Source organism: Petromyzon marinus, unplaced genomic scaffold (assembly GCF_048934315.1).
Source record: "Petromyzon marinus isolate PM22_M1 ecotype Great Lakes invasive population unplaced genomic scaffold, UKy_Petmar_22M1.pri1.0 PM_G_Scaffold_49, whole genome shotgun sequence".
NCBI classification, from domain to species: domain Eukaryota; kingdom Metazoa; phylum Chordata; class Hyperoartia; order Petromyzontiformes; family Petromyzontidae; genus Petromyzon; species Petromyzon marinus.
Genome location: NW_027423001.1, coordinates 318368 through 331725, shown reverse-complemented (window position 1 = coordinate 331725; position 13358 = coordinate 318368). Strand labels below are relative to the sequence as shown.

Genomic DNA, 13358 nt, shown 5'->3' with positions numbered 1-13358 from the left:
CAGAGGGTCAGGTACTCCAAAAGCACGAAGAACAACCCAGAGCCCAGGCCTACTGATGGTATCATAGGCCTTGACCAGGTCAATAAAGCAGAGATGTAGGTCTTGTTGGAATTGCCTACACCACTGCTAACACAGAGACACACAGATACACACAACATAGACACACAGACACAGAGAGAGACAACACAGAGACACAGAGAGAGAACACAGAGACAGACACAAAGAGAGAGAGACACAGCAACAACACAGAGAGAAACACAGAGAGAGAGAAACACAGCAACAACACAGAGACACAGAGAGACAGCAACAACACAGAGACACAGAGAGAGGCACACCACAGAGACACAGATAGAGAGAGACACAGCAATAACACAGAGACACAGATAGAGAGAGACACACAGAAACAACACAGAGACACAGAGAGAGACACAGATAGAGAGAGACACACAGCAACAACACAGAGACACAGATAGAAACACACAGCAACAACACAGAGACACAGAGAGAGAGACACAGATAGAGAGACACAGCAACAACACAGAGACACAGAGAGAGGCACACCACAGAGACACAGATAGAGAGAGACACAGCAATAACACAGAGACACAGATAGAGAGAGACACACAGCAACAACACAGAGACACAGAGAGAGACACAGATAGAGAGAGACACACAGCAACAACACAGAGACACAAAGAGAGAGACACAGCAACAACACAGATAGAGAAAGAGACACAGCAACAACACAGAGACACAGAGAGAGACACAGATAGAGAGAGACACACAGCAACAACACAGATAGAGAGAGACACACAGCAACAACACAGAGACACAGAGACACAAATAGAGAGAGACACACAGCAACAACACAGAGACACAGATAGAGAGAGACACACAGCAACAACACAGAGACACAGAGAGAAACACAGCAACACAGATAGAGAGAGAGACACAGCAACAACACAGATAGAGACACACAGCAACAACACAGAGACACAGAGAGAGACACAGCAACAACACAGATAGAGAGAGAAACAGCAACAACACAGAGACACAGAGAGAGACACAGCAACAACACAGATAGAGAGACACAGCAACAATACAGAGACACAGAGAGAGAGACACAGCAACAACACAGATAGAGAGAGAGACACAGCAACAACACAGAGACACAGAGAGACACAGCAACAACACAGATAGAGAGAGAGACACAGCAACAACACAGAGACACAGAGAGAGAGAGACACAGCAACAACACAGAGACACAGATAGAGACACAGCAACAACACAGAGACACAGAGAGAGAGAGAGAGAGACAGCACAGAGACACAGAGAGAGACACAGCAACGACACAGATAGAGAGAGACACAGCAACAACACAGAGACACAGAGAGAGAGACAACACAGAGACGCACTTTGGCTGCTGAAGTCAAAACTGCGGAAATGAAGGACGCGCGGTACGGGAGGTGGATGGGGGAGAGAGTCGGGGTAGGGGGAGAGAGAGAGAGAGAGATGGGGAGAGATGGGGGAGCGCTGAACGAGAGAGAGGGGGGTGTTATCTACTCACTTCCAGCGGAGATTTTACATTCTCCATCGCTACAACGGCAGATAAAAAAAAATTTTGTCAACTGAGAAGCGGAGGAGCAGATTCCACCACCACCACCGTCACCACCACCACCGCTGCTGTGCGTGTGGGGGTGGGGGTGTAACGTGTCAGTATTTAAATGTCTTAGCCCAGCCACGTGCTGTGTTCAAAGTGCCTAGCGAGTGTGTCACGTGTCAGTATTTAAATGTCTTAGCCCAGCCACGTGCTGTGTTCAAAGTGCCTAGCGGGTGTCACGTGTCAGTATTTGAATGTCTTAGCCCAGCCACGTGCTGTGTTCAAAGTACCTAGCGGGTGTGTCACGTGTCAGTATTTAAATGTCTTAGCCCAGCCACGTGCTGTGTTCAAAATACCTAGCTGGTGTGTCACGTGTCAGTATTTAAATGTCTTAGCCCAGCCACGTGCCTCCACTTAGTACCTTAATTAACTGAGTGGTTAATTGCTTTAGCGGGTGGCGCGTGAGTATTTAAATGGTTTAGCCCAGCCACGTGCCTCCACTTAGCACCTTAATTAATTGAGTGGTTAATTGCTTTAGCCAGGTGTGGTGGTGTGTATATAAAATCTCCTCTTGAAATCACGCGATACCCTCCACCTCATTATTTTGGCCAAGTGTATGAAATACAATTTTAAGACTTAAAACTTTAATGACTGCAGGAATTCATTTTCTTGGTGTTGGGATCGAAACGTCGTAGTTAATTTTATTTCCTTTGAAACCTTTATCCGTGACTTTACCGAATGACCCAAAGTCGCGTGACGTCATTTATGGACGTCCCCTTAATTATTATTTTTGTATAGAGGATTTTACCACGGTCAAGTCGTGCGTGAATGAAATGATCATTATTGCTGGGTTCCCAATCACTCAGTGTTCACACCTCGTTCACACCTCGTCACGCTGTGTGTGTGTGTTCACACCTCGTTCACACCTCGTCACACTGTGTGTGTGTTCACACCTCGTTCACACCTCGTCACGCTGTGTGTGTGTTCACACCTCGTTACAATGTGTGTGTGTTCACACCTCGTTCACACCTCGTCACGCTGTGTGTTTGTTCACACCTCGTCACACTGTGTGTGTGTTCACACCTCGTCACACTGTGTGTTCACACCTCGTCACACTGTGTGTTCACACCTCGTCACACACTGTGTGATCACACCTCGTTACAATGTGTGTTCACACCTCGTCACACTGTGTGTGTGTTACACCTTGTCACACTGTGTGTGTTCACACCTCGTTACAATGTGTGTGTGTTCACACCTCGTCACACTGTGTGTGTGTTCACACCTCGTCACACACTGTGTGATCACACCTCGTTACAATGTGTGTTCACACCTCGTCACACTGTGTGTGTGTTACACCTCGTCACACTGTGTGTGTTCACATCTCGTCACACTGTGTGTGTTACACTTCGTCACACTGTGTGTGTTCACACCTCGTCACACTGTGTGTGTTCACACCTCGTCACGCTGTATGTGTGTTCACACCTCGTCACACACTGTGTGATCACACCTCGTTACAATGTGTGTGTGTTCACACCTCGTCACGCTGTGTGTGTGTTCACACCTCGTCACACACTGTGTGATCACACCTCGTTACAATGTGTGTTCACACCTCGTTACAATGTGTGTGTGTTCACACTTCGTCACACACTGTGTGATCACACCTCGTTACAATGTGTGTTCACACCTCGTCACACTGTGTGTGTGTTACACCTCGTCACACTGTGTGTGTTCACACCTCGTCACACTGTGTGTGTGTTACACTTCGTCACACTGTGTGTGTTCACACCTCGTCACACTGTGTGTGTTCACACCTCGTCACACTGTGTGTGTGTTCACACCTCGTCACACTGTGTGTGTTCACACCCCGTCACGCTGTGTGTGTTCACACCTCGTCACACTGTGTGTGTGTTACACCTCGTCACACTGTGTGTGTTCACACCTCGTCACACTGTGTGTGTGTTCACACCTCGTCACACTGTGTGTGTGATCACACCTCGTTACAATGTGTGTTCACACCTCGTCACACTGTGTGTGTGTTACACCTCGTCACACTGTGTGTGTTCACACCTCGTTACAATGTGTGTGTGTTCACACCTCGTCACACTGTGTGTGTTCACACCTCGTCACACTGTGTGTGTTACACTTCGTCACACTGTGTGTGTTCACACCTCGTCACACTGTGTGTTCACACCTCGTCACACTGTGTGTGTTCACACCTCGTTACACTGTGTGTTCACACCTCGTCACGCTGTGTGTGTTCACACCTCGTCACACTGTGTGTGTGTTCACACCTCGTCACGCTGTGTGTGTGTTCACACCTCGTCACGCTGTGTGTGTCACACCTCGTCACGCTGTGTGTGTTACACCTCATCACACTGTGTGTGTTCACACCTCGTCACGCTGTGTGTGTTCACACCTCGTCACACTGTGTGTTCACACCTCGTCCCACTGTGTGTGTTCACACCTCGTCACACTGTGTGTTCACACCTCGTCACACTGTGTGTGTGTTCACACCTCGTCACACTGTGTGTGTTCACACCTCGTCACGCTGTGTGTGTTCACACCTCGTCACACTGTGTGTGTTCACACGTCGTCACACTGTGTGTGTTCACACCTCGTCACACTGTGTGTGTGTGTTCACACCTCGTCACACTGTGTGTGTTCACACCTCGTCACACTGTGCGTGTGTTCACACCTCGTCACGCTGTGTGCATTCACACCTCGTCACACTGTGCGTGTGTGTTCACACCTCGTCACACTGTGTGTGTTCACACCTCGTCACACACTGTGTGTGTTCACACCTCGTCACACTGTGTGTGTTCACACCTCGTCACACTGTGTGTTCACACCTCGTCACACTGTGTGTGTTCACACCTCGTCACACTGTGTGCATTCACACCTCGTCCCACTGTGCGTGTGTGTTCACACCTCGTCACACTGTGTGTGTTCACACCTCGTCACAATGTGTGTGTGTTCACACCTCGTCACACTGTGTGTGTGTTCACACCTCGTCACACACTGTGTGTGTGTTCACACCTCGTCACACTGTGTGTGTTCACACCTCGTCACGCTGTGTGTGTGTTCACACCTCGTCACACTGTGTGTTGACACCTCGTTACACTGTGTGTGTGTTCACACCTCGTCACACACTGTGTGTGTGTTCACACCTCGTCATGCTGTGTGTTACACCTCGTCACACTGTGTGTGTTCACACCTCGTCACGCTGTGTGTGTTCACACCTCGTCACGCTGTGTGTGTGTTCACACCTCGTCACACTGTGTGTGTTTTCACACCTCGTCACGCTGTGCGTGTGTTCACACCTCGTCACACTGTGTGTGTGTTCACACCTCGTCACACTGTGTGTGTGTTTACACCTCGTCACACTGTGTGTTCACACACCTCGTCACACTGTGTGTGTCACACCTCGTCACACTGTGTGTTCACACCTCGTCACGCTATCCTTGTTCACACCTCGTCACACTGTGTGTGTTCACACCTCGTCACACTGTGTGTGTGTTCACACCTCGTCACGCTGTGTGTGTGTTCACACCTCGTCACGCTGTGCTTGTTCACACCTCGTCACACTGTGTGTGTGTTCACACCTCGTCACGCTGTGTGTTCACACCTCGTCATGCTGTGTGTGTGTGTTCACACCTCATCACGCTATCCTTTTCACACCTCGTCACGCTGTGTGTGTTCACACCTCGTCACGCTGTGTGTGTTCACACCTCGTCATGCTGTGTGTTACACCTCGTCACGCTGTGTGTGTTCACACCTCGTCACGCTGTGTGTGTGACGAGGTGTTCTGGCTGTGGTGGGTGAGGCAGGGCGGGGCCAGGCACACACAAACACAAAGACAAAGATTCCCCACTGTGTAGCCTGTAACAGACTGTAGGGGCAAGTGCTGTTAGCGAGTATCAGCAGCAATGAAGGCTGCCGGCACTGTGGCACACGAGGGGGTGGGTGGTCAGCACCACGCCCGGCCGCCTTTGTTTCCCTCCTGGCGATGATTACTACACACCGCACCGGGTACTCATTTGAGGTGAGGTGGGTGGTGGTTGTAGTGGTGGCAGTGGTGGCAGTGGTGGCCGTGGTGGTGGCGGCCGTGGTGGTGGCAGTGGTGGTGGCAGTGGTGGTGGTGGCAGTGGTGGTGGTGGCGGCGGTGGTGGCGGTGGTGGTGGTGGCAGTGGTGGTGCGTGTTCACACACTAGGGGGCAGTGGGGGTGGTGTCTGTCTTAGTCCACTAGGGAGCAGTGGGGTGGTGTCTGTCTTAGTCCACTAGGGGACAGTGGGGGTGGTGTCTGACTTAGTCCACTAGGGAGCAGTGGGGTGGTGTCTGACTTAGTTAGTCCACTAGGGGGCAGTGGGGGTGGTGTCTGACTTAGTTAGTCCACTAGGGGGCAGTGGGGGTGGTGTCTGACTTAGTCCACTAGGGAGCAGTGGGGTGGTGTCTGACTTTTTTAGTCCACTAGGGGGCACTGGGGTGGTGTCTGACTTAGTCCACTAGGGGGCAGTGGGGTTGGTGTCTGACTTAGTCCACTAGGGGGCAGTGGGGTGGTGTCTGACTTAGTCCACTAGGGGGCAGTGGGGTGGTGTCTGACTTAGTTAGTCCACTAGGGGGCAGTGGGGGTGGTGTCTGACTTAGTTCACTAGGGAGCAGTGGGGGTGGTGTCTGACTTAGTCCACTAGGGGGCAGTGGGGGTGGTGTCTGACTTAGTTAGTCCACTAGGGGGCAGTGGGGGTGGTGTCTGACTTAGTTCACTAGGGGACAGTGGGGGTGGTGTCTGACTTAGTCCACTAGGGGGCAGTGGGGTGGTGTCTGACTTAGTAAGTCCACTAGGGGGCAGTGGGGGGTGGTGTCTGACTTAGTTAGTCCACTAGGGGGCAGTGGGGGTGGTGTCTGACTTAGTCCACTAGGGGGCGGTGGGGGTGGTGTCTGACTTAGTCCACTAGGGGGCAGTGGGGGTGGTGTCTGACTTAGTCCACTAGGGGGCAGTGGTGGGTGGTGTCTGACTTAGTCCACTAGGGGGCAGTGGGGTGGTGTCTGACTTAGTCCACTAGGGGGCAGTGGTGGGTGGTGTCTGACTTAGTCCACTAGGGGGCAGTGGGGTGGTGTCTGACTTAGTTAGTCCACTAGGGGGCAGTGGGGCGCCACCCCACCAGGCAGCTGGACATGAGAATGATTTTTCAAATAAAAAAGACTTTGCTATAGGTAACATTTTGAGTAGTTCGTATTAGAAACCGCCGCTGCAACGCCGCGCGGTCTGATGTGTGCCTCGTGGGAGGTCTCGAGACCTTTCGCCGTGGGGTTTATATCTTGCAGAACTAACAGACAACCTGAAGTGGCATCACCCTGTGTTTGAGCCGAAACGTCGTGAGAATTTTATTATTTTATCAATTTATTATTTTATTCTCATTCTACGTGGTGGTGACTTTACCAAAAGAACCAAAGAAGATGAATCCTTGCAGTCACGAAAACTTTAAATCGGAATTTAATGTTTGTTTGTGTTTTTTAATCAAGAGTATGTTTGTTCTGTTCTGTATGTACATGGACACAGTTCAACATTCAAAGCATCACAAGGGACAATATCCTCTAAATGCGATGGGTTTTATTCTGCTGTTTGGCCACTACTTAGACCGCTTCGAGTCACACCTTGGCACAGCGATGAGCAATGTCACCCGATTCTACCAAATGCGGTGTCCAACGTTTTGGCCCACGTGCCGTTGTCAGGTGCCGCCAGCCCACATGACCGTCTGTTGTGACGAGAATGTCGACCCGATTGTCGGTGTCACTCGCTGACGCCCCGTGCCCCTGCTGGACGTCTTTGGGGGGAAAAAATTAATGAGTGGGTGAGTGAGTGGGTGAGCGGGTGAGTAAGCGGGTGAGTGAGTGGGTGGGTGGGTGAGTGGGTGAGTGAGTGGGTGGGTGAGTGGGTGGTTGGGTGAGTGAGTGGGTGAGTGAGTGGTTGGGTAAGTGAGTGGGTGAGTGGATGGGTGAGCGGGTGAGTGAGCAGGTGAGTGAGCGGGTGAGTGGGTGAGTGAGTGGTTGGGTGAGTGAGTGGATGGGTGAGTGAGCGGGTGAGTGAGCGGGTGAGTGAGCGGGTGAGTTAGTGAGTGTAGGAATAGGTTTTACCCTTTTAACTGGCACAAACACTGACACCTTTATTCAAGTCATCATGTTTGCAATAACCACAACACAAGCAGTCAAAATGCAAAACTCTGATAATAATATGCACTGTCCTTGAATTTGATTGGTCCACACCCGAGACAGCTGTATGTCCAGTGTGTCCGGCCTTCCACCCCGCTGGCCGGCGCGCCGTTGAATTTGGCCGCTCGTCGCTCGTCGACTCGATGGGCGACGAGGTCACGGAGAGGGAGGAGGAGAGACAGAGAAGGGCGGGCGGGCGGCGAAGAGAAAGGAAGATAGCGCGTGAGTCTGTGACGCGGGTCGCTCCACGCGCAGCGAGCGCACGCGGAGACACAGAGAGACACGGAGAGACACGCGGAGACACGGAGAGACACGGAGAGACACGGAGAGACAGGGAGAGACGCGGAGAGACACGGAGAGACGTGGAGAGACAAGGACACGGAGAGACACGGAGAGATACGCAGAGAGACACGCGGAGACACAGAGAGACACGGAGAGACACAGAGAGACACGGAAAGACACGGGACGGCCTTGAGGGTTTTATTGGTGATTCTTGGTCCTTTCGATGAAGTAACGGTAGATAGAAAATAAAAATAACGCGGCAAAAATTAGATAGTAAACATGTTAAATAATCACTGGGAAAATAACAAAAGCCAAAAAAGCCCACGACGTTTCGATGGCAACACGAGCGGCCTTCATCAGGCGGAGAGAATAGTTGTTGTTAGTGTGAAAGCTGTACAGGGGCGGTGAGGAACGGCAGACGCCGGATTAACCCACTCACCGGCACGGCGACGGCCTCACCACTGGCACACACACAGAGAGAACAGCTCACCAATGACACAGAGAGAACAGCTCACCACTGGCACACAGAGAAAACAGCTCACCACTAGCACACAGAGAACAGCTCACCACTGGCACACAGAGAGAGAACAGCTCACAACTAGCACACACAGAGAACAGCTCACCACTGGCACAGCGATAGAACAGCTCACTACTGGTACACAGAGAGAACAGCTCACCACTGGCACACAGAGAGAACAGCTCACCACTGGCACACACAGAGAGAACAGCTCACCACTGACACACAGAGAGAACAGCTCACCACTGACACACAGAGAGAACAGCTCACTACTGGCACACACAGAGAGAGAGAACAGCTCACCACTGGCACAGAGAGAACAGCTCACCACTGGCACACACAAAGAGAACAGCTCACCACTGGCACAGAGAGAACAGCTCACCACTGGCACACAGAGAGAACAGCTCACCACTGGCACAGAGAGAGAACAGCTCACCACTGCCACACAGAGAGAACAGCTCACCACTGGCACACAGAGAGAGAGCAGCTCACCACTGGCACACAGAGAGAACAGCTCACCACTGGCACACAGAAAGAATAGCTCACCACGAGTCCACAAAGTTGCTCACCACTGCCAACCCAGCCAAAAGTGGACAGATTCCACACATCTAGTCCTGGTGCTACCACACACAAAGACCCCCAGTGTAGCGAGCAGCACCTACGAAGGCCGGCACAGAACAAGAGGGGGTGGGTGGCCGGCACCACGCCCGGCTGCCTTTGTCTCCCTCGAGGCCGATGTATACACACTACACCAGATTACTCATGTAAGGCTAAGTCGACCTAGGGGGTTGCCCGGGACCGGATGACAACAAATCGTCGCCGGTGCCGGTGGCCGTGAGCGGGAAGTGAACTGTGGGTCGCCGGGTTCGCAGTGCAGCGTGGCGCTAACTGCTGCGCCACCGCTCCGCACCTCCGGTTAGCGCACGGCCGGCTACGTACAAGGAACGAAACTGGTGGACTGCTCCACAAGTCTGGCTGTCGACCTGATGAAGCCGGTTGTAATTACTGGCGAAACGTCACGGCACTCGGATTGTAAATGTTGTGGCTTGGCTCTGCCCCCCCCCCCCCAGTAGGGATGTGGAATCTCCACCACCGACTCCGCACCCCACACACCACTTGTTTTGAGCGTTGACACGGAATACATTTTTTTGCAAATTTCCGCGTAAAAATTTAATGACGTCAACTAAAACAACGAAACGAATAGACGACTGTGCACAATCAAACACGCGCACAACCGGTGACGAATTTGCCACGTTCTGTTGACGTTGACAACCCTTGCTCGTTGGCTGCGTCCGGTGGTTGGCGGGTCTTTCACGACCCGTTTAAATATTCACGCCGTCTAACCCCCAAAACACCTCCGTTGCGGATGATATCGGTCGTGAAAGCCTCCTAAAGGAACCCGTTGACTTTGACCCACCGCCGTGACCCACCGTGTTCTGGGTTCAACGCGAAAGGAAAAAGCGTCACTGTGTGTGACGCCCAGAGGCTTCGCCCGAGGCAAGGCCGGTGAACTTCCAGACCACAAGAGGCAACTCACCCCCCCAGCCTCCCCCCTTCTCTATTCAATGCGGGTCCCTCCCACCCCCTCAGCTCGACACGAAACTCCACAGCAACACGGCAAGTTGCAGAACGTGCACCGTCACCACCGTCACGGTGTAGAACGTGACACTGTCACCGTGTACACCGTCACCACCGTCACGGTGTACAACGTGCACCGTCACCGTGTAGAACGTGCACCGTCACCACCGTCACGGTGTACAACGTGCACCGTCACCGTGTAGAACGTGCACCGTCACCACCGTCACCGTGTACAACGTGCATCGTCACGGTGTAGAGCGTGACACCGTCACGGTGTAGAACGTGCACCGTCACGGTGTAGAACGTGCACCGTCACCACCGTCACGGTGTAGAGCGTGCACCATCACCACCGTCACGGTGTACAACGTGCACCGTCACCGTGTACAACGTGTCCCGTCGCTACGCGCCTGTTATACCGCGGAATGCGGCGCCGTTGCCGGGAGCGTGCCGACCACCGCCGCCCGCTTGCGATGCCGCGCCGAGCGAGCGAATCGACGGGGCTCAACGTTGGACTCGCGAACCAAATTTTGGGCTCGCCAACAAAGCGACTTCGGGAACGGCCCCTCTGGAACCCAAACTCGCTTGCGAGCGGACGGAGTCACCCGCGACAAGCCAATTGCAGCCTCGCGAAGGCCGGAAACCCCCTCGCCGTGCCCCGCCCACCCCAACAGGCCACGCCCCCCTCGTCTGCCGCACGGCGGTTTGGCTCGCGATAAGCCGCGGGGTTAAATTGTGCAAATTTTTTATTTATTTTTTAAAGCAAAAATCGACAGATTTTAAGATTCGATTCTCTAATCCGGAACCCCCCCGACACTGAACAAACCTTTCGCCCAACTCGCTCGCCCGCCCGCCCTGCCGATTCCACCATCGACCGATCACGCGTCGGGGTGGAGGGGGAGGCGGGCGAGAGAGGCGCGCGGCACGTTCGCCGCTGGGAGCTACGCGCTGACAAAATTGAAATCGTGATCGCACGTCTAACCGGAACCGCCACCACCCCCACCGCTACCCACTCTCCCTCTCTCTCTCTCCGGATTACCGTTCGGCGATTCGCGGCGGCGACGACGTTCACCGCCTGACGCGTCGTTCCGCCTTCGTTTGAAACGTCGCTTTCGTTTACCGGGTCCGCGACGCGACGCCAACGGAGGGCTCCCGACGCCGCCGATTCAATCGGGCTTCGGGGGTCTCTCGCTCGCCGTCCCACAAGCCCCCCCCCACCCCCGCCCCCCCCCCTCCGAGAACCGGGAGCGAGCCGAGAGGTCGCCGCCGCACGACGGAACGGCGACGCTCTCACGGGCCGCTCTCCCCCCCCCTCGCGCCGGAGGAGGCCCCGGCCCCGGCGCGGTCCTCCGCTCGCCCGTGGGGCGACCCGCCCGGGGCCCGGCGGAGCGCCGGGAGGCCGTCGGGGGGCGCCGGTGCCGGGAGGCCGACGGAGGTGCCGGTGCCGGGCGGGTCGCGGGTCGCGGGCGTCAATCCTGCGGTGGGAGGTGAGGGAGGTGAGGGAGGTGAGGGAGGTGAGGGAGGTGAGGGAGGGAGGTGAGGGAGGTGAGGGAGGTGAGGGAGGTGAGGGAGGGAGGTGAGGGAGGTGAGGTGAGGGAGGGAGGTGAGGGAGGTGAGGGAGGTGAGTGGAGGTGAGGGTGAGGGAGGTGAGGGAGGGAGGTGAGGGAGGTGAGAGAGGGGAGGTGAGGGAGGAGGTGAGGAGGAAGGGTGAGGGAGGGAGGTGAGGTGAGGGAGGGGAGGTGAGGGAGGGTGAGGTGAGGTGAGGGAGGGGAGGTGAGGGAGGTGAGGGAGGTGAGGGAGGTGAGGGAGGGGAGGTGAGGTGAGGGAGGTGAGGGAGGGAGGTGAGAGAGGTGAGGTGAGGGAGGGAGGGAGGTGAGGGGAGGTGAGGGAGGTGAGGGAGGTGAGAGAGGGAGGTGAGGGAGGTGAGGGAGGGAGGTGAGAGAGGTGAGGTGAGGTGAGGGAGGGAGGTGAGGGAGGTGAGGAGGGAGGGAGGGAGGTGAGGGAGGTGAGGTGAGGGAGGTGAGGGAGGTGAGGTGAGGGAGGTGAGGGAGGTGAGGTGAGGGAGGTGAGGGAGGTGAGGTGAGGGAGGTTGAGGTGAGGTGAGGGAGGTGAGGGGAGGTGAGGGAGTGAGGGAGGGAGGTGAGGGAGGTGAGGGAGGTGAGGGAGGTGAGAGAGGGAGGTGAGGGAGGTGGGGAGGGAGGTGAGAGAGTGAGGTGAGGTGAGGGAGGGAGGTGAGGGAGGTGAGGGGGTGAGGGAGGTGAGAGAGGGAGGTGAGGGAGGTGAGGGAGGGAGGTGAGAGAGGTGAGGTGAGGTGAGGGAGGGAGGTGAGGGAGGGGAGGTGAGGGAGGTGAGGGAGGTGAGGTGAGGAGGTGAGGGAGGTGAGGTGAGGGAGGTGAGGGGAGGTGAGGGAGGTGAGTGGGAGGTGAGTGAGGGAGGTGAGGGTGGTTGAGGTGAGGTGTGAGGGTGGGTGGTGAGGGTGAGGGGGAGGGTGGGAGGTGAGGGGAGGTGAGGGTGAGGTGAGGGAGGGTGGGGTGGGAGGGTGGGTGAGTGGGGTTGAGGTGGGGTGGTGGGTGAGGGTGTGAGGGTTTATCTTCTTATCTTTCTTATCTTTCTTATCTTATCTTCTATCTTTGGGAGTGAGGGAGGTGAGGGAGGTGAGGGAGGTGAGGGAGGAGGTGAGGTGAGGGAGGTGAGCGAGGGAGGTGAGGGAGGTGGGGAGGAGGGGAGGGAGGGTGGGGTGAGGGAGGTGAGGGAGGGGAGGGAGGGAGGTGAGGGAGGTGAGGGAGGTGAGGGAGGGAGGTGAGGGAGGGGAGGGAGGGAGGTGGGGGGAGGTGAGGGAGGGGGTGAGGGGGTGAGGGAGGAGAGGGAGGTGAGGGAGGTGAGGGAGGCAGGTGAGGGAGGTGAGGTGAGGTGAGGGAGGGGAGGTGAGGGAGGTGAGGGAGGGAGGTGAGGTGAGGGAGGTGAGGGAGGGAGGTGAGGGAGGTGAGGGAGGGAGGGAGGGGAGGGGGTGAGGGTGAGGTGAGGGAGGTGAGTGAGGTGAGGGAGGTGAGGGAGGGAGGGAGGTGAGGTGAGGTGAGGGAGGGAGGTGAGGGAGGTGAGGGAGGTGAGTGAGGGAGGTGAGGGGAGGTGAGGTGAGGGAGGTGAGGGAGGTGAGGGAGGTGAGGGAGGAAGGTGAG

General features: G+C 55.4%; 1 protein-coding gene across 2 annotated transcripts in view; it reads right to left on the bottom strand.

Annotated features, from left to right (window-relative positions):
* Positions 1 to 8272: 8272 nt before the first annotated feature.
* Positions 8273 to 13358, bottom strand: part of LOC142917410 (coxsackievirus and adenovirus receptor homolog) — a 67389-nt gene continuing 62303 nt past the window's right edge. The window contains exon 7 of one of the 2 annotated variants that reach the window (XM_076062067.1): positions 8273 to 11657. In XM_076062067.1, coding sequence (XP_075918182.1) covers positions 10940 to 11657 — 718 coding nt within the window. In that variant the 3' untranslated portion in view covers positions 8273 to 10939. The remainder of the gene's footprint in view (positions 11658 to 13358) is intronic. The other variant, XM_076062068.1, reaches the window with a different exon arrangement.